General features: G+C 37.9%; 1 protein-coding gene across 1 annotated transcript; it reads left to right on the top strand.

The window, feature by feature from the left end:
- The first annotated feature begins 6,042 nt into the window (after window positions 1-6,042).
- eef1e1 (eukaryotic translation elongation factor 1 epsilon 1) lies at window positions 6,043-19,079 on the top strand. The gene is made up of 4 exons (XM_084102527.1): window positions 6,043-6,167; window positions 7,431-7,628; window positions 16,697-16,792; window positions 17,707-19,079. The coding sequence occupies exons 1-4, from the start codon at window positions 6,084-6,086 to the stop codon at window positions 17,848-17,850; spliced, it is 522 nt and encodes a 173-aa protein (XP_083958653.1). The 5' UTR covers window positions 6,043-6,083; the 3' UTR covers window positions 17,851-19,079.
- The last annotated feature ends 1,250 nt before the right edge of the window (window positions 19,080-20,329 follow it).

The raw sequence follows: 20,329 nt of genomic DNA, 5'->3' as shown, positions 1-20,329 counted from the left end.
AGAACAGTCACTTCCTGTTATTGTACTAAAATACATTTGTCTAAGTGCTGATATTGCTAATTCCTTTTAGTTCGAAACAAAAATAATTCTGTAGTAAAAATGAATCGTCAAGAAATTATGATATTTAAAGCTTCAGCTCTTTTGACTGATTAGCAAATTAAATTGATGGAAGTCGCAATACTGTATTTGGCTGTGTAGTAATTATTATATTATATGGATTGTTCGTCAGATGCCATGATGAGTTACATGCCAATAAATAAGCATGTGTTTTCCTAATGGAAACAAAATGGTTTATTTGAAGGTTTTTTTTTTTTTACAAAAAGGTCATAGTCTGTTTTATATCATGCTCTTATTATGCAGGTAAAATCACATAACAGGCATTTTGCCTTTCAGTTGGTGATGTGTTTCTGTCATTAAGTGGGCTGTGAGCCACACGGCAGCTTGTCTTTGCCTTTCACAGAAGTTTTGCATGTTGAAAGGCATGTGTTATATCACAAACACAGCCATGCAACCGAGAAGGTTTGAAAGAACCACAGTGCTCCCTGCTGGATGACCATAACAATTCACTTGTTCATTGATTTAAGAATGACTGGTCAAAAATCCTGCTTTCTTAGGTGATGCAATTGTGTGTATGAGTGTTCTGCACAATGCATGCTCACGATGATCTATTAACAGTGTGCGTAATTACCCTGGCGGGCAATGCAAAAAAGCTTGACTTTAAAGGCTTCCTCCAAGAATTTGTCTCGTTCACACAACCTGCATGGCCAGTGGGAAACGGCAACAAAGATGAATTGACTTTTCACAATATATAACAATCAACATCTTCCCTGTAGATGTTTTCCCTCATGGCTGGAGGAAACAGATTTCACAGCGTAATTAAAACTCATAAATGAGTGTCGCTGGGCGTGAGCGGCGGTCTGGGATCCACGGCCGGTAGCGTGACCCTCGGCCTTTGACTGCTCTGCGTGTTGTGAAACAGAGGAACTGTGCTGTCACTTGCATTCATTTTTCCAGCGTTCTCAGTGTCTCGAGGGTCTCCGACGGGTGGACATGTTAATATTGTGTCACAAAAGAGAAGGAAGGGATGAGAGATGCCAGCAAATTTCAAGCATCTTTCTGTCACCAGCTATTTTACTCCCTCCTCGCAGTGTATTTGCATGTATCATGTGTGATGCATGGGTGTGTCTTTTCCAAAGGTCCTCTGTGTTTATACACCATTGGCTTGTCCCTTGCATTTTAAAGACAACATAAAAATCAAAATGTTTACTTATGCACATTCCTGGTCTTGTTGATTCACTTGCCATGGTCCATGACGTGTACAGAATTCAAATTGCGCTTAACTGGAGAGTCATACGCCAGCCGAGCAGTGAGAACCGCATGTTGTTGTATAGAGACCACTTTATTTCCCACGTTATCAACACATAACCATATATATTCTAAATTAGCATAGCAAAACATTAATCACTACTAAATTAATCTTGCACAATAAAATATTAACACTTAATTTTAGTATTTACTCTCCCTTTCAGTGTCATGGCAAAGCATGGGAAATAGAAATCCCAGCCCAGTTTCAGTTAAATTTGTCTCTAAATTAAAATAAACAAACTCATAAAACTCAAAACACTGAACAATTGAATTGCTTTAATACTCATAAAAGTTATTTTGATTGATCTAGTTTGTTGAATTCAAGTTTACCCTACTCAAACCAAGTAATTATTTCGAGCATTTGGGTTCACATGGAGGCAAAATTAGATTTCATGTTGATTTTTTTATCAGAGTGAAATTATTTCTTGAATAAGAAATAACGGGAATGATAAATTATTTTTAATTTATGACAAACACTCCAATATTTTATCAAAATAAGAATGGCCAGTTCTCATTTCAGGGTGACTTTAACAGGTCAGATGTCCTGATTTTATAAGAACATGTTTTGTTTTTTTAAAGAAAAAAATGATTTCAAATAATAAAGTTCCTTTATTCCTTTATCCAAGTTCCTGACACATAAATAAAAAGAATTTAAGAAACTATTAAATAGGCTACCCCCAAAAAACCTGCCTAGACTTGACCAAAGATTGACATAAATACAGCTATGTCCTTGGAAGGTCTCCTATAGGCCTACCTACTCTTCTCTCTCGATCCGTGCGGTGTGATGTGCCGTGTAAATCTGCGGATTACCGGAGACAGAAAGAGATACGGAGCAATCACAAACATGCGGCCGCCGCAGCTGATATGTGCCTCTTGTGGCGTCAGGCCTGCGTTTCTCCAAACTGTCACACAGTCGTCCCGCGTCCCGTCCCGAGACACGATCTGCCCGATGCCTCCTGACAGGCAGCACGTCTGCTCCCGCTGCCCATCTGACTGCGCCCGATCCTGCTGTACGTTTACATCTACAGCGGCTGCACTTACAGGTTATGAGAGGTAGCAGTGCAGACAGTTACGCACGGGACACGCGGCTAAGACAAATCAGTATAACGGGAGGGAAAGAGAGAGAGAGTGGTAGTGGGAGATCGGTTCCCCCCACAATATATTTCTAACTAATGTGACCCCGTATTGTGTAGTACCACAATTGGCATGGGAAAACTCCCACAGGCTACGGATTGTTCCCGGGAGTGGGGATCGCTGTCCTGCGTGCTGGCTCATACATACAGGATGTGGCAGCTCCGGGCATTGCGCTGCCCTGGCGGCGTGCGTTCATGAGAACGCTACGGGCTAAAACTGTCTGACGCACCGCGACGCGCAAACAAAAGCAGAGGGCAGGGAAAACAACAGAATTAGTCTTACCTTGCTCCTCATGTGCACCTAATAGTCTATGATCGTTTGTATATGTGCTCATTATGCGTATTTAGGCCAGCTGTTTTTATTTTATTAATACAATTTAATTTGTTTGTTTCCATAAATGTATTTTTACATAGTTAAAGAAATAAGAAAACAACAACAACAAAAAAAAAACAACAACAATAACAAATATAAATAGCATATGTGTCATCTTATGGCCGTTTTTTTTTTTTTTTTTTTACAGACAGGGCTTAGATTAAAGGGCCTTTTCCAATTAATTTAAGTGGCTTTTATAAACATGCCTTAGAAAAAAAAAAAGAAAAAAAAAAAAACATTAGGCTACTGGTGTGCATCTTGAGACAAAACAGTGGAACTGACATAGACTACAGTCAATCCAAAAATTATTCAGACACCATATAACTTTTTTTCTCTTTTTTTTTACTAGTGGGTGCAGGACAATTTAGTTCATTTCAGTGAGGATAGAACAATGAAGTAAACTGAGACATTATACCCAACAATTCTACCAGTAAAATGTATACACATTTGGGACCAAAATTTATTCAGACACTTTGACCTGACCATGTTTTGCCTTAGTGTTTTTTCTTTAATTGCTAATGCAACCTTTTTACACCACAGGCAAACAAAATTAAGCATTACTTGGTAATTGGTTGACCCAAATTGGTATTATCTAATTTAAGAGATGACAGCTATCCAACCTAATTCATTTGTGAGACAGTCTAACAGAAGGATGGCCAAAACAGTGAAATATAACTGATTTGATAACTCTGAGTTCTTGTAGTACCATTTTCTAAACTATAGCGAATAAACTCTGATAATGTTCGAAATGTTGAAGGTGTCTGAATAAATTTAGGTTTTACTGTATTTTAGTGCAAGTTGCTTTTAGTTAAAACAGCTCAAACATGCATTTTAGTCTAGGCTTAAGCCTTGTCTGTGAAACCGGTGGTAGGCCTATGTCTGCAATTTAGGGCAAATAGCCTAGCTAATTATGATTGGACTGTGGATGCTGTCGCGTCTTCCTGAAACGGGACACAACATCACAGAAGGGCTTTTTTTGTTCCTGTTTAGGGTTTGTGAGTTAGGACTAGATTCTTGCGCATCATTTTAAACAGGAAGCCTTGTTTGCCTTCTCACTGTCTGTCCTCCTCAAAGGAAAAATAAGAGATCTCGACCAAGTAATTCAGGCAGCGATTTGACTGATGGGAGCAAGAGAGAGAGAGGCACGCAACACTTCCGCAGTCGCAGTCGCTTTCCATGATGTCACCCACACCTGGACCTTATAGAGTTAATAAGGCCAGTTTGATTGATAGCTGACATTTCATTATGGAGGAGTCATACAGTGATTGTGTAAATCCAAACAGACACGCAGCACGGAGGACGAGCAGGAGGATGATGCTGGGAAACAGACAGCCAAGTGAAGCAGAGGGAAACTCGCTGCAGGACTCGGGAAACTCGAAACCCTCGCTGTCATTTTGATTTAAATTTCCAAGATTTAGATGAGAAAAAATGAGTAAATACATATAGGATGCTATTATAAACTGTGCTGCAACCCTTTCATCTGCTGTACAGTTGTGTGTGAGCTGACCGATGCCAAGATCACAAGGATTTTTTCCCCCTCAATTCTCCATCAAGAAGATACTTACAGTATGATTGCATGAAAACAAACACGGGGAAATTGTTTATACAATACATCCATGCAGAATCTAAAAATGAGTCTGAATTCTGTGTCGGTGGGCTATTCCAGGGAAGTTCAGCATCTCTTTGATCTTATGATGGGTTTTGTTTCAGTGAATGCTCTCAAACAAAGTTACAAATCCTCACTGTGGTTGGAGCAATAAAAGAAGAAAGACTGACTGCATAATTTCCTGATTGAGTGGGTCCATTGCACATTATAACAAAGCATCAACAATTCAACAAAAATATTATAATCCTATCTCTCTTTTTTTGAATTGTTGACGCTTTGTTATATATGTGTATGTGTGTATATATATATATATATATATATATATATATATATATATATATATATATATATATATATATATATATGTGTGTGTATATATGCTCATCAAGCCTGCATTTATTTGATCAAAAATACAGAAGCAACAGTAATATTGTGAAATATTATTACAATATTTTTGGAACCTGTCATACTTCTTTTTTTTTTTTTTTTTCAGGATTCTTTGATGAATAATTTTTTTAAAAGGACAGCATTTATTCATTATAGAAATCGTTTCTAACAATATAAATCTTTATTACTTTTTAGCAATTTAACATACTTGTTGAATAAAAATGTCTTTTAAAAAAAGAATGAAAAAAAATAACGCAAACTTTTGAAAGGTATAGTTTATATTGTTACAAAAGATTTCTATTTTAAATAAATGTTGTTCCTTTTAAACTTTTTATTCATCAAAGAATCCTAAAAAAAAGCATTACAGCTTATAAAAAAATATTAAGCTGCTTAACTGTTTTCTGAAGGATCACGTGACACTGAATAGCCTACTGGAGTAATGGCTGATGAATATTCAGTTCTGTATCACGGAAATAAAAAAATATTTTAAAGTATTCAAATAGAAAACTATTAATTTAAATTGCAATATAATATTTCACAATATTACTGTTTTTAAATAAATGCAGGCTTGATGAGCATAAGAGACTTCTTCAAAAACACTAAAAATAGTAATGTTTCCAAACGTTTGACCAGTATAGACCTATATTAGACAAATATTTTAAGGCATCAACTTCCTCCAACAGGTACTAATTACGATAGACCTACTTTATTATCCTTTGTCATACACTGTCATACAATTACAAAATGTTGCTGTGTATAAATACGCAAATTCGTTTGTTACTCATTAAAGTTTGGTCATTTTTTGGAGTAACTATAAGAGTTGGCTTTCCAAAACAACACTGAAACTACATTCACTAAGTAGATTGTTTGCTAAAAATAAATCAGACCATACAAATAAATTAATCAAATAAACTAAAGAGACTTGTCTTTTTTAAATATATTAATTTGGAAAATAGATTAGTGAGCTTTATAATTGTTATTATCAGTATTAATAATAAATAATAATAATAATTATATTTGTTTTTGCTTGATCAAAACATTTAAAAGGGCCATAAACGTACCTGGTTTTCTATTTCTATCTAGGCAACCATATGAAATCAAGCATTAGAATCAGCACATGGTCTCATCTGTCCATCATGACGTAAGAGGGGCGGGACTAGAGGATCTCCACCAATCAGCGAGCGTTTTATGTGTCAGATTGGTTTCCGGTGTAATCAAGATGGCGCTTCGGGAGCTGAGCTCGCTCGAGAGGTTTCTAGGATTAAAAAAGCCAAATAAATACAGCACGCAGGGAGGCAAAAAGGTGAATCAAGCGATGAACGTGATATACTTGGAGTTACGAGCCTGTATTATATTTAAAGATGCGTTTGTGTTGGGTAATATGACATATATTAGGGATCGATTGAATGAATGACTAGTGTAAATCAGAGGGAATAATATATTACAATACAAACCTATACGATTTCAGTATAGTTACCATTTTCCATTTATCATGATTTAGCAGCATTTTACATGAATATTTAATTGATTTCATAAGTTCATAAATAAATGTTAGTAGCCCAACTGACAGATCTGTGTTGTTGTGTGACATCTGGAGCTCCAAAGACAGACATGTACAAAATATTACTAATAACTTACGTATTTTAGATAACATGTTAGAGAGTCGTTGGCACATAAAATACCTTGGATGATTTACAAATTTACAAAAAAAATAAACAAAACAAAAACCAAAGACCAAAGACCACATGGCCATTTTAGCTAACTTGTATTGCAGCATGTGGATCTCCCAAAAGTACAAATTACTTTAGACAAATTTAACAAAAGTAATGAGCACTTTTAGACCCACCAGGTGTATTTGAGGCTCATATAAATTTGTCATGTAAGTTATTTCCAAAGAGAAAAGGTTCAGAGGTATCCCCCAAATTTTGATTTGAACTTAACTACAGACACTGAACACTAGCCTATTATTTGCATTTATACCATTAATAATGATGATAATAATAATAATAACAATACAAACATTGCAATGCAATACATAGTCCCATTAAAAAAAAAAAGAATGGATCAAAAAGTAGCATCAAAGTTATGTTCTAAAATAAAGATTTTTGTAACATTAACATATGTATTATATTGTTTCTTTGTTAGATTAGTTTGTTTATTTTTATGTAAAACTGCAACCATGGCTGCAAGCAACACTTTTAAAATGACAGGTTGAATACTGGGACTGGTAACTGTGTGTTCGGTCAACACTGTAAAACTTCATATAAAGTAATGAATGACTCTCTTCGTCAGCTTCAAAACCATGTGCAAACATCATTATTTGTTCATTAGCATGAATTTTATGAAACAGCAAAACCCTTGATTTGGCTAATTTCTTGACCGCTGAAGTTAAAAAAGTTTATGTATTAGGTTTTTAAATGTAATTAGCCTATGTATTAAATTCCATATTCGTTTTCTCCTGTGTTTTTTCTGTTCCTCTTATTTGATGAATAGATCCATGCTTGTTGATTGCTTCCATCTGGAAAGTAGATTTTTAATATTTATTCTATTATTTATCCAATTGTAGGTCCCTGTTCTCCAAAACAACAACGGACCGGCATTGATTGGTCTGGTCACCATAGCATCCCATCTGGTCCATGAGGCCAAGAGAGCTGAGCTGCTAGGAGACAGCGCTGAACAGAGAGCTGTGGTCCAGCAATGGATCGAACACAGAATAACACGACTAGACAACTGTTCTAAAGAAGAGGTCAAAGTTATATTGAAGGTAAGATGATGATGAGTAAGGATTAGGCTAAGTGGTTCCTGTATTTATAATTTAAAAAAAAGGGCCTGGTACACATTTTTTTTTTTTTTGTCTAACAATGGTTCAGACAATATAATGTGATTTAAATGTTTAAGATTTAATGTGAAAGAACTGTGAGAAATATTTTTTAAATAATATTTACACTTAAATGGTATTCCGCTAAATTTCTGCACACACAAAGTGAGGAAAAACTTAATAGTAACAAATGCAATATTAAATGCAGTGAAAAATGAAACAACCAACATTATTAGAATAGAAATCTGAGCATACTTTTAGAGCAACTCTTTTAAGTATATGAAAAAGAAACCGACAAAAGTTCAGAGAAGAATTGGTTGTATCTCTCTTGTTTTTGAATGTGCCTCTGGTGTGTGCGATTCTGAACTCTCATGGTGTTAACTAGTCAGTGTTTAATAGTTTACATGTTTTTAACAGTGAATTGTTCAGATCTGTTTTCTCTATATCAAATAAGTGTTAGAATTTGACAAAATGTAAATCATTTAATTTTACAGTATGATGCATTTTGCTGCCAAACGATGGCTTAATGTATATACATGTGCGGTAGAAAAGCTTATTTGAAAAATAAATATTTGATTTCAGTATTAATATTGGGAAGTCACAGTGTTAAAATATAATTTACGTATTAGCCTAACAATTTCCTAATTTGCTCTAATATTGAAATATTGAATATTTAGTTAAAATGTGACTAATCTAACAGTGAGAAATTAGGTCTTATTGCAAGTCGTCTTTTCCTTAAATTTTTTATCTTTTTTGATTCGTATAAGAGGTGTCCAGAATCCTGTATAGATTGCCATTATTATACATTCACCCGGTCCATTTTGGAAGACTTGCATCTACTTGCATTCTTTCACACTGGCAGTTTAGTTCGAAACGGGGCACGGTTTGCATGAAAAATTGGTAGTGTGAAAGCTGTGGTAAAGTGAAAGCGCACCGGGGTACAGAACCCGAGACTACCTGTATGGGATGGTTTGAATTCAGTTGCACTGGAACTGTGGTGCGATTCGCATAAATGTGAAAGCAACTTGGACTCAGCTGCGCACTTGTTCCTGCACATGCATTTTAGCTGATGTCATTAGACGACGTCAATAGTTCAGCAAAATGCATGTAAGGGATGACAGTGGTGATGATTTACCTTGGATACGAACCAGAGTGAGCATGCAGTGCTCTTTTGTCTCAATCTCTTTTGTGTTTATTTCTTATACTTGTCAAATGAGTTTAACAGACTGGTAATGTCAACAAATTCACTATATTATTTAGCAATTTTTGCAAAAATAGTTTATTTCTGAAGGAAAAATCAACATTTCTGCATTCTCTGGGAGAATTTAGGACTCTCCTGGCTTATTGTATCTCCAGCAGTGGAGAATACCCTCTCAGAAGGGGTATAATATGCTTAAACGCACATGTAAGATCCAGACAGGTGAAACAGAATATTTTTTAAAATCGGTTTGAATGATTGATTCATAAAGACTTCACTTGTTTCATTACTGGATGAATCAGCGTTTTTGTCTCTTGAATGAATGATTCAATGACAAATACATTTTTTAAAGCTGCAGTCCGTAATTTTTGGCTATTCCCTAGTGGTTAATAAACAGAGCTGCATGCGTCTTGCGAAAGAACATTGCAGTTGGCGCTACTTCTCTCTGTTTGTCTATGACGAGTCACACAGGCACTGGGCTACTCCGCAGCGGTGCTGACCCGACCAGTCTAAAGTAGTCTGAATATAAACGCTTATTATATAGGCTTACCCATAGTGATTCAGGATAAGATAAAAACACGGGTTGGAAAATGCATTCATGATTTTGTACATTTTGAACACAAAAAAAGTTACAGACTGCAGCTTTAACAGTCACACGATATACTCGTTATTTGAAGCGACTACTTTCAAAAGGTGATTTACTCTATTTTGGTTGCTATAGTAGTCATCAGTGTTTATACTCGAACAATAAACTTTTATCTCAGTACTTCTGTGATCACTTGAATATTTGTAACACAGAAATATTGATACTGTGTGGTTCACACAGACTGTGAAAGTGAAAAAGTTTTTTTCATTTAGGAATAAGATTGCGTGGGTGTTTGAATCGTGATCGAAATTTTTTTTAAAGATTAATCATGCAGCACTATCTTAGGGCCCTTTCACACCTACCTTGTTTGATCCGGATCAAAATTACAGGTGTGAAACTGAACAAACTGAACAAAGGTTTGGTTCGTTTCTAGTGTGAAAGCATTTTCTGTATGGTTCGGACTTTGACCATTTACAGGAAGTTCCGGTGGTTCCCGCGTAGCCTAAACAACTGAAGAAGAATATTTATGTGCAGATCTGTCAGTACTGCCCACAGCGTTTCTTCCGCGCACACACACACACACATATATTTGTCCTGCTGTCGACGATAAAATGTTCGCACAACGAGGACGTTCATTTGGCGAATTTGAACTAGCCTCGAGTATAGTTGGTGCTGCAGGGAGTAATGCCATAATAATAAAAGTATAGTGGCAAAGATATGCGTCTGTTCATTCATTCTTGTCAAAGTTACCCACCGAATTGACAACACGCTGACGTCAGACGCACGTCCGTTTACAAACCAATCAATGTCAAGATGCAGCCCATATAGATGATGACGACAGGACGCAAGTACGTCATGTAAAGTTCTTTAGTGCGCTCGCATAATTGCAATGTGAAACCAAACCAAAACTAACCAAATGTACACAATGTATCAAAACATGAACTTTGGTTCGGACCTTGGTGCGGACTTTCAGGTGTGAAAACACCCTTATACTCTCTCTCTCTGTATTGATATCTGACACCAGAACCGTTTTCAGAACTGAAACTTAGGAATTTCGCACGGTTTCCGGTATTTTTCAAAAAACACTACCGGTTCTGGTTAAGAACCGATTCTCTGTTCCCAACCCTACAAATGAATGGTTTGCAATCCGCTGTCTCCTCAAAAGAGTCTGTTTGCAGATAGCAGGATAATATGACACCGCATTCATGTGACAGCCGTTCAGTAAACCCAAGTGTCGTTTACTCTGCTGCGCATAATATCACCAAATGAATAAAAAACACTATATTGACATGCGTTCTGTTTTCTATCATCTGCTGTGTACGTTTGTGATGACACAAGATGACTGCAAATGCACCAGGGTTCGACAGAATCAAGTTGAGTGTGAAACCAGACCAACACTGCGGGGGGCACCAGGAACAATCACACTCTGACTCGGACAGCAGCAAACGCCCCCAGTGTAAATGCCCCCTTAAACATATTAAAATTATTAAAGCACCATCCTCTCATTTAATCTGAAGTGTGAGACCGAAGAAAATGCCACTCCAAATTCAGCATCTATGTGGTCACAAGGGTTTCTCGATAACAGAGGTGGAGTTTTGAATCAGACACATCGGCACTGCAGTCTGTCAGATGGGCTTTAATTGACACGCTGAGGGTAGCAGGGGTCACACGCTGTCCTGCGATCAGTTCAGAAGGGATTAAAGGTATAAAACGTCTGTCTGTGGACAGTGAGAGGCAGACTCGTTAACACAGGCACTCAGCGGGATGGACGCCTCTCGGCGGTAGCTGTCAGTGTGTGGCGCAGTGCTGTCCGAGCATGGGTCTAGAGCAGATCGCTGGTTAATAGTGGCAGTTTAAACAGTAATGAAGGGCTGATGTAATGCCCACGGCACGCCACTGTCTGACCAACTCACAGCACTCTGTAAGGCAGGATCACAACATTTAAAGCAGGAGAAACAGGAGTCCTGCAGCCTACAGGAATAGACACTAGAGTAACAACAAGACTCAAGGGAGAGTTTACAATGACCAGGATAAAGCTCATCCTTGATGGGTGGATTTGAAGATAAGAAAAACTGAATTGACTATAAAGGCCCTTTCACACTGGACGCGATTTTGACGAATAATTCGCGCGATGGGTTTATTTTTTGATCAGCTGTTTGTGTAATGAGTGCTTCCACACTGAACGCGAATGTGCTGCGGCGAAAAAACGATTTTTTTTTTTTTTCGCTTCAATGTCATTTGCGGCGACAGAATAGGCTTCAGCCAATCACACACTACAAGGACAACGATTTGAAAGACAATGTGTGGCGTAGCATTGCCAACCAACTCGGTTATCTTGACTGTGAGTATGTTGTGTGATAGTTTTAGTCGTTGTATAGTCCTGTGCTGTGTAGGCTAGCAGGCCAAACTACATTTGGGATAGAAAGCTAACACTATTATCGTCAAAGATAGAGACAGAGACCGTGTTTACTTTGAACACGTAACAAAATGTAGTGAGACTATTTAGGGCTGCTTTTAGTATACTATACATTCTTTGTGTGATATCTACAGTTTCTAGTCGAATGATTTTTAACTTACTTCGTGTGTTACATGTAATGTGTAGTTACATTACAAAACGCTCTGTGTTTAGTTGAAGATGCAAAAAAAAAACTGTGCACATTAGCATACTCCCCTTCAGACTCTCTGTTCTGTAAGATTGGGTGCACCCAAAACCTTCTTTTCTGTATTTTAAATAAAATGAAAAGCTCGTCTTCACTGGATGCTATGACTATGACTGGATGATGATGATGATGATGATGATGATGATGATGATGAAGTGTCCATGTTTTCTCAGCTGTCGGCGCGGAAGTTTTGGAACGTTGAAGCTCTCTGAACGCCACAGACGTCGCAAATTCGCGTCACGGCTGATGCGAATGGTTTTGATGCGAACTATTCGCACACGAACTATTCGCTTTTTCATTTCGCTTTTTCGTTACGCATCCTTAAGAGAGAGCTTTGAAGCCACAGTCTTCTAAACTCTGCAAAAAAAGAAGCATTCCTTTTCGGTATACTGTGTTTTAAAAAATAAATATGTAAAATCCAAATAAGATTTGCATATCTTTATTGATAAGGGATTGAACAATGTTTTTAATGCTTGTTGTTTTAATTGTTTTTAAAACAATTATTCCCAGATGCACCTGTGGAACAGTCCTTTAAGGGGTCATCGGATGCAAAATTCACTTTTTTATGGTGTTTGCATTTAAATGTGTATTTGCAGTGTGTGGACACAACCATACAATGGAAAAAAATCCATTTACTCCTTTCTTTTTAATCCTCAAAAAGCCTAAACACTCTCAATGTTGTTTTACACAACCATTGAGGAATTTTAACCAAAGTATGTTACAAACTTTACATGAAGACCCTAAAGAATCACACCAACTTGTGGAAAATGTGCATCCGATGACCCCTTTAAGACACTAACATTTTACAGGCGGTAGACAATTAAAGTCACAGTTCCAATAACTTAGGACATTAAAGAGACCTTTCTACTGACTCTGGAAAAACAGATGCCATGGGTCCCTGATAGGGTTGGGAACCTAGAACCAGTTCATGAGGCAAAATTCTAAAATTCCAAATTCCGTTTCTGAAAATGGTTCTGGTGCGGTTTGGGCAAAGCAGTGGGAGCGTACCCTTTAATAGTGATCTCTCACCTCATGAATATTCATTTTATTGCACACCGCTTCCTCGCGCTACTCCTATACGCTTTGCTTCCTACGCTTTTTATCTCCAGAGGCTTCCTAAAGCTCAGCGATTGTACACACTGTAAAGGTAATACAGGTAATGATGCCGTTTTAATGTAAACGATTTTACCAAATCAACTCGAGTGCGAGTCCGATGATGAAAAATTTTGAAGAACTAGTTATTGAGCCTCCATCGCAAGGACGACTCAAGCAGGACGTTTCTCAGTGATGCGCTACTCAATTTGACGTTCATCATGATGTTGCAACTGTAATTCCTCACCATCAGTATTAACAAGTGTATGTCCATCAACAAACCGATGTGTATATTTCTTGAGGTGCACATGTGGGAACTATCATTAAATCTATTATAATAGCGCATACGTTAGCCAAGCACTAATGTGAATGACCGTTGTAACATTAAAGTTTGTAAAACAAATCTTGCTCTATCCTTTAAGAATGACAGACAATCTACATTAATGGACACAGTTTTAGGTAATAGTGAGCCCACAGCTGATTAGCAGAAGTATTTCAGTAAGACATTAATAACGTCAGTTAGCCGGAGACATAAACCATATAAAACACTATCGGGAGAAAATATATAACTCAATAATTAATCATACTTACAGGTTGTGATTCTGAGGAGCAAGTTGGTCTAAATAAAGTGGGTACTGACCCATCTTTAATGGATACGCTTTTTGTAAATCCCATTTAGACCTCACAGAGATTTGAGAAGCAATCATCAGAAGGATAGACTGCTGTTGTATCGTTGTGATCATTTTAACCACTTACTCTTCACATCCTCATCCTTTGGAAGTGTTTACAAAGAGAATTTGCTTTTGCAGAGCAGAAAACAGCGTCTTCACGACATGTACACAACATCAGCTACAGTGTTTGAGGGCCAAAGTAGACGTTGTTCGTGGGCAGTCAATGAAGACCAGAGGCGGGCATTAGGCAAATGTGTTACCCAGTAACATTTAGCCGTAACAAAGTGGGATTCAAATGACTGTTTAGGCAGTTCAGAGTCGATGATTCTTCTTTTTTTTTAAAGAGAGAGGCAATAACTTTTCGCTTCAAAACTTAGCAGATTGTTTACGTTCACAGACAGCTACATTACACATTGCATGAAAGGTAATATTCAAAAAGCATAATAGGGGCACTTTAAGACCTAATGCCTGGATCGAATCTAGTGTCATTTATGCGTTTTATTTCTCAACTGTTTACGTTTACTTGAGACATATCTGACTCTGTTAACTAGAATACTCACCCCCATTTTGATATAATTTTGTCAAGTGCAAGAAGACGGGCCATCTGGCAGTCCTTATTGTAGAGCCGTGTTGGGTGATTTCACACTTGAGTCCTCCTTAAAAAACAAACAAAAAAAACACTTAGACCCCTTAAACTGGACCAAAAGGTAAACCAAGGGAAAAAGAACCCAGTTCTCTTTACATTCACACTGTCCCTGTCCCCGAAAGAGGACTCATGTCCTTTTTTGGTCCTTTTAAGAAGTAATGGGGTCTCCTCTTTGTGTTCATATTGTTGCTCTTTGGATCTAGTCATCTGGTTGACTAGATCAGTGGTTGATGGCTGAAAGCGAACCATACTCAGACCACCTCCTAAGATCAGGGCCATTGCTATCAAATTCTGGGCCCCCTGAAAAAACATTGATGTGGGCCTCTACTCATATCATATACGGCATAAGATATGGGCATGGAGGCCCACATCTGGTGCCATGTAACTTAATAGGGATTTCTTACAAAATAACAATATAAATGTTGTTTATATATATAAATATTCTATAATATAAATATGCAACCATGAACTGCGCTCTCCATGATGACGAGGAAGTATCAGCAAAGGATTAATTGATTTCTAGCCCCATTAGCTTTACTACTAGATATATTTATGGAGATGAGAAATAAAAACCCACCCTGTACAGCTATAATCAGCTGTTCGGCTGAGCTTTCGATGTTTTTATGGAAAGGCCGAAGCTGATCGGTTGTTTTTTGTCACATTACCTGCAGTGCGCTTGCGGCATTCTGAAGAGTTGAGATGTTTTCATCTCGCCGCGGCATAGGCGCGCCTGGAAAATAACATTCCTACATTTCCTACATTTGAAATAACGAACTTGAACGTGCAAAAGATGCAATATGTGAACGGCCCCTATAGGGTTTCCAAAAATTGGAAATCATGATTTACTCACCTTCATGTCATTTCAAAGGTAAACTCATCCATACTTTTTCATAAAAAATATATTAATGAAAGTATGTTCTACGAGTTTGTAATGACACGAAGGTGAGTAAATGATGAAAGAAGTATCCAAAAATCCAAAAGTGGATTTTTTTTGTTGTTGCGCCAGACAATCTAAACCGTATATAGTTCTAATACAATCATATCACTTTGTACAATTGTGTGCAGAACTGTGTTCAATGTTAAGCTTCATTTCAGAGAGAATGTATAAACCCCTAGGCCAACGTCTCATAACTCAACACGGTCCAGCGTAACACAGATGTGTCTGTAGGCTGTCCATCCACTCTTCCTCGAACAGAGCAACTGTGAGTTTGATGTGAAACTTTCCAAAGCATGGATACTACAGCGGGGGTGGTGTGTGTGTGTGTGTGTGTGTATAGGTCTCAGGGGACAGGAGGAGCATCTTCAGCACTTGTGCACAATACAGCACAGCGTCTTGAGGGCTAATGGAGGCAGTGAACAGTGTTCAGATGAGCCACTCTTTTACACACACTCAGACAAGCACACGCACTTGTCTGCCTGAACTCCGTCAATCAGAGACCCTTAAAACTTCAATATATATTACAATTCATTTTACCTTCACTGAAGTGTTTGAATGCCTTTAGCCTTTAGATGGTCATCTTCCATTCTCAATAGGCTTTTTAAATGCAGATAGATCCAGTTTTAAAGTAGATCAGATGAGTCACTGTTAAAGCCATCAATAAAGCAATAAGCCACAAACAGGTTGTGCAGTGGTTTTACCACAGAAATTGGTGTTCTTAGGCACGACATACAGTGGAACTTTACTTAACGAGCGGAAAACAGAAAGATGCCATATAGCAGGGAAAGAGACACTGGCATGCAATTTAAATATGCAATTAACTAACATCTCCTCAAAAGGTTCAATCTGATAAAACCACATTCAAATAAACCAGTGGTGGTTAGATTTTAAATTGTTATAATTTATAATAGTTTGTGCTTATTTTATTCGCAATCTGGAGCCCTGTTAAACTGCCAGCTGCTGTAATCTCTTAAAGCACAGTAAATGGAACAATGGTGTTTTAATATTACCATTGCTTTTATATGTTGGTGATCCTTCTATGCTATTCGTGAACCAATTTTCATGCGTCAGTGTATCGTATAATGTGCTAGACTGTCAGTGTTAAATGCATCTCAAGTTTTATTCCTGTTCTTATGCATGATGGTCAGAAGCGCTGTTAACCCTCCAATCATTTTTGGCAGCACAGCAGGCCCAGAGTCACCTCATTTTATACTTCCCTTGCAGGAACTTAACCAGTACCTGGAGGATAAAGTTTACCTGGCTGGGAACATCTTCACCCTGGCAGACATCCTCATGTATTACGGCATTCACCACATTGTTGTAAGTCCCTCAGCGGTGAACTTCAGTCGTTTGAGATAAGTGATGCAGAGTTCCAATTAAAACAGTAAGACGCTTCAAGCACTGGAGAAACCTGACACAGCAAAAAGATGAGACACATGGTGATGTCATTTCCCAGGACAGCAGCCAAGGAAGTTTAAGGAGCCTGAAGGAGCCCATTGAGACAGAAAGAGAGGGATGAAATGAGAATTAGAGAGAAAGGGAGTAGAATATCACATCTTCACATGCCAGTGCTTGTAATTGACTGACTAATGACTGACAGAGAGTTGTCATTACCCAGAAGGCATTGGTGTGTCACTAAGTTTAAACCCCCTGGAGATAACGTCAGTTAGACATAGTGTGTCTCACCACTTTATAGATTTCATGCTTTACTGTTGTAAAACATTGAACAACAAAGGAACTTGTTTGGCATTTGTCATGTCAAATTGAATACATTTTTATTTCAGGATTCTTTGATGAATAGAAAGTTCAAAAGAACAGCATTTATCTGAAATAGAAAGCTTTTATAACATTAAACACTACCCTTCAAAATTTTAGGGTCAGTAAGATTTTTATTTTTTTATTTTTTTTGGGGGGGGGGGATAAAAGAAATCAATACTTTTATTCATCAAGGATGAATTAAATTGATCAAAAGTGACAGTAAAGATATTTATAATGTTACAAAAGATTCTATTTCAAATAAATGCTGTTCTTTTGGAAGGTTTTTGTTTAACATTTTATAGTTGGCTTTATATAATATAGTATATATAATTATTTTAGATAAACTCTATAAAACAACAAAGCCTAATGGGGTGAAAGCTTTTTGTAGGCACTGTATTGGATGTCTCTGTAGTGTTATACACATTACTTTTACCTTTAATGTTCACCATCTCATGTTTGTCCTCACTTTTTCTTAGGTGGAATTGGCTATACTGGAGAAAGAGCGTTATCTGAATGTCACCAGGTGGTTTGATCATATCCAGCACTATCCAGGCATACGACACCATTTGCCTCCTGTGGTGGTTCTGAGGAACAGAGTTTACCCGAGTGGTCACCACTGAATTTTTGATAACTACTTGTGGGATGTCAAATAAGCAAGACCTTAAGGTCACCATATCAAAGCTCAACTAACACACAGAGCCGTCCCTTTGCGTTTTACTCCACAATCCCGACGATAACCCAAACAGCCAGGACAAGTAAAGCAGGTCTTTTCTGTTTTGTTTTGTGTTTTTTGCAAGATGGTTCATGGCCACTAGTCATGTTATTTTATATGTGAATTTAGCATGAGTGTAGTTAGATTTATGTGGATTGGAGTAACTCAGCATGATCAGTGAGAATAGTGGCTGTGGTGTTAATGGCACAGCATTTAATTCTAATAACATGAATATTTAAAATAAATACATTTATTAATTGCTTTTTCAGATAAGGTTGTCATTAATTCGACTAAGATAATATTGAAAGAAATTTCCCTAATGCTTCTTTTGACCCCACACAAATCTTTCCTCATTTGGCATTTTCTTCCGCTGTTCATCTCTTTCTCGTAGTGTCAGCGCTGGTGTGGGCAGTAGTCTGGGGTTTGACAGGATGGCATGTTGTTGCTCTGGGGCAGCGGGCAGACTACCAGCTGTAGCCACACAGACAGCACTGGTGTAATCGGATTTTCATGCGCTTTTCACTCCATCCACAACCAGTGTGTCATTTTCCCCAAAATCCCCTTCTGCGGTGTCCATAGCTTCTTTAGACATGTCAAGTGTTCAACTGCTTAATCCATTTCTGTGTTATATCACTGGCTGCATCAAATGTTTTCAATGTTCAAAATGTTTTTGAGTGTCACTGTGGAGCATAGAAGGTCTGTGCTTGTGCTTTCAAGGCACAAAATGAAAGCATTTTGAAAAAGGGTTTAGGACAAAAATGCTTTTCCAGTTCCAGGAGACTTGTTTCTGAGAACATAGCAGCTTCATTGATCATAAACCGGTGACTCAAAACATCTTTTGGGAAACCAAGTGCTTCATACAATGTACAACATGTGGCCAATCTGATTTGGAGCTGCTCTGTCCGTAGCCTTTATGGTTGAAAATCCTCTTCTTATGAAAGGGAGATGTGTTTTTGCACGTTTACTTATCTGCTGTGCATATGCTGACAAAAAGATCTCTCTGTTCTTTTTATTATACTTCCTTTCCTGTAAGCCTTCTTTATGAAACGTCTGCTGTTCTCAAGCTCAAGTTTGTGTTCTTTAATGTCAACAGAATGTTGTCCTCCTGTGCCAATAAATGAAAAAGGAAAAACAGAACTATGTGTCCTTTTTTTATTTTTTATAAGTCCTCCTTCTGGTTATATGACACAATCCATTTTTTGCAGAATTCAAAGAATTTCCATCTGACATTCAGTGTGTCCATAGAAGAACTGTAGCGGAACAAAGCAATGTGTGTTTGTGGAAGTGCAAACTGAAAAAGCGACAGAAATCTTGCAGTCATCAGAACAGGCCTTGTGACCAGATAATGGAGATATCCACAGTGGAGTCTCTGTTTGCCTGTTTATTTCTGTCTCCAGATTTAATTGGGCGGCTAATCTAAAAGAGGCTTCCCTCATCAAGATGAAATTTATCGCCTCTTCCACGTCTACAAAAGATGACCAAACCACATGTAGCAGATGTTCCTGAATGGAGGTCTTTAAAAGAGATTTCAACTTTTTTCAACTCGGTTCAGGTGGCAAGAGGTCGTTATAGCTTTAGCTCTAAGTTGAAGTCACAAAGACCCACAGCAGGAGGTATAGGACACTCCAATTAATTTGGACCTTTGTCCTCTATGCAAAGTTAGAGGGGAATCCACTCTTCATGGGCAGACTTCTTTAATTTCAATTGCTGCTCTTTCATTGAATTCTGGCAATTCATTCGCCTTGCATTTCTCATGAAGTCAAAGATCAAGAGGTTTGGGGCATTAGCTTTCCCATTGCGGTTTGTCTCACAGCATGCCACAAGGTCAACAAACCACCTATTGCTTTCCCAAAAGGCTCCAGGGACTTCAGGAAAAGCAAAGAGTAGCAACCCTAGGTGCACTAGGACACTTTGATGCCTTTCTTTTGATGCAGAATGATCTTAGTGAAGAGACTTTAAGTAGCACATAAAGACAACTGTGTAGGACTTCTCAAAAGTTGAGTGCTCTAACAAGAATTCTACTAGAATTATCATTGACACAGCTACAGACCACAATGAATAGATAGATACACATCGACTTTGCAAGGCTGCGCTTGCATTTTGTTTGCATCATGTCCCCTGAAGTTTTCACCAACTGTTCATTATGTCTTGTTAACAAGATAAAGAGCTGCATGCCAAGCGAGATGTGAAGCTGGGAAAACAGAAGACCCTGATTGATTCAATGAAACTATCAGATCTGCGTGGGGCGCATTAGCGCAGAGTAAGTGGTTGTGACAGCTCCCGTGTTATCTGCACCCAACAGGAAGTGACAGTTCTACCATGCACCCATAAAGCAGGCATCTGATTGTCTACTGCAATTACATGACTGAAGCAAAACAGGAAGAGGA

The sequence above is a fragment of the Abramis brama genome (genome assembly GCF_963993115.1).
Source record: "Abramis brama genome assembly, chromosome: 24".
NCBI lineage: Eukaryota > Metazoa > Chordata > Actinopteri > Cypriniformes > Leuciscidae > Abramis > Abramis brama.
The sequence above is the reverse complement of the archived record's forward strand: the minus strand, read 5'-3'. Positions and strand labels throughout refer to the sequence as shown.

Bases quoted from the DNA above. Each gene is read 5' to 3' on its own strand.
- eef1e1 (XM_084102527.1), top strand. From the start codon at position 6,084: ATGGCGCTTCGGGAGCTGAGCTCGCTCGAGAGGTTTCTAGGATTAAAA. The intron at 6,168-7,430 runs GTGAATCAAGCG...ATCCAATTGTAG, and splicing joins GCACGCAGGGAGGCAAAAAG to GTCCCTGTTCTCCAAAACAA. The intron at 7,629-16,696 runs GTAAGATGATGA...CTTCCCTTGCAG, and splicing joins AGGTCAAAGTTATATTGAAG to GAACTTAACCAGTACCTGGA.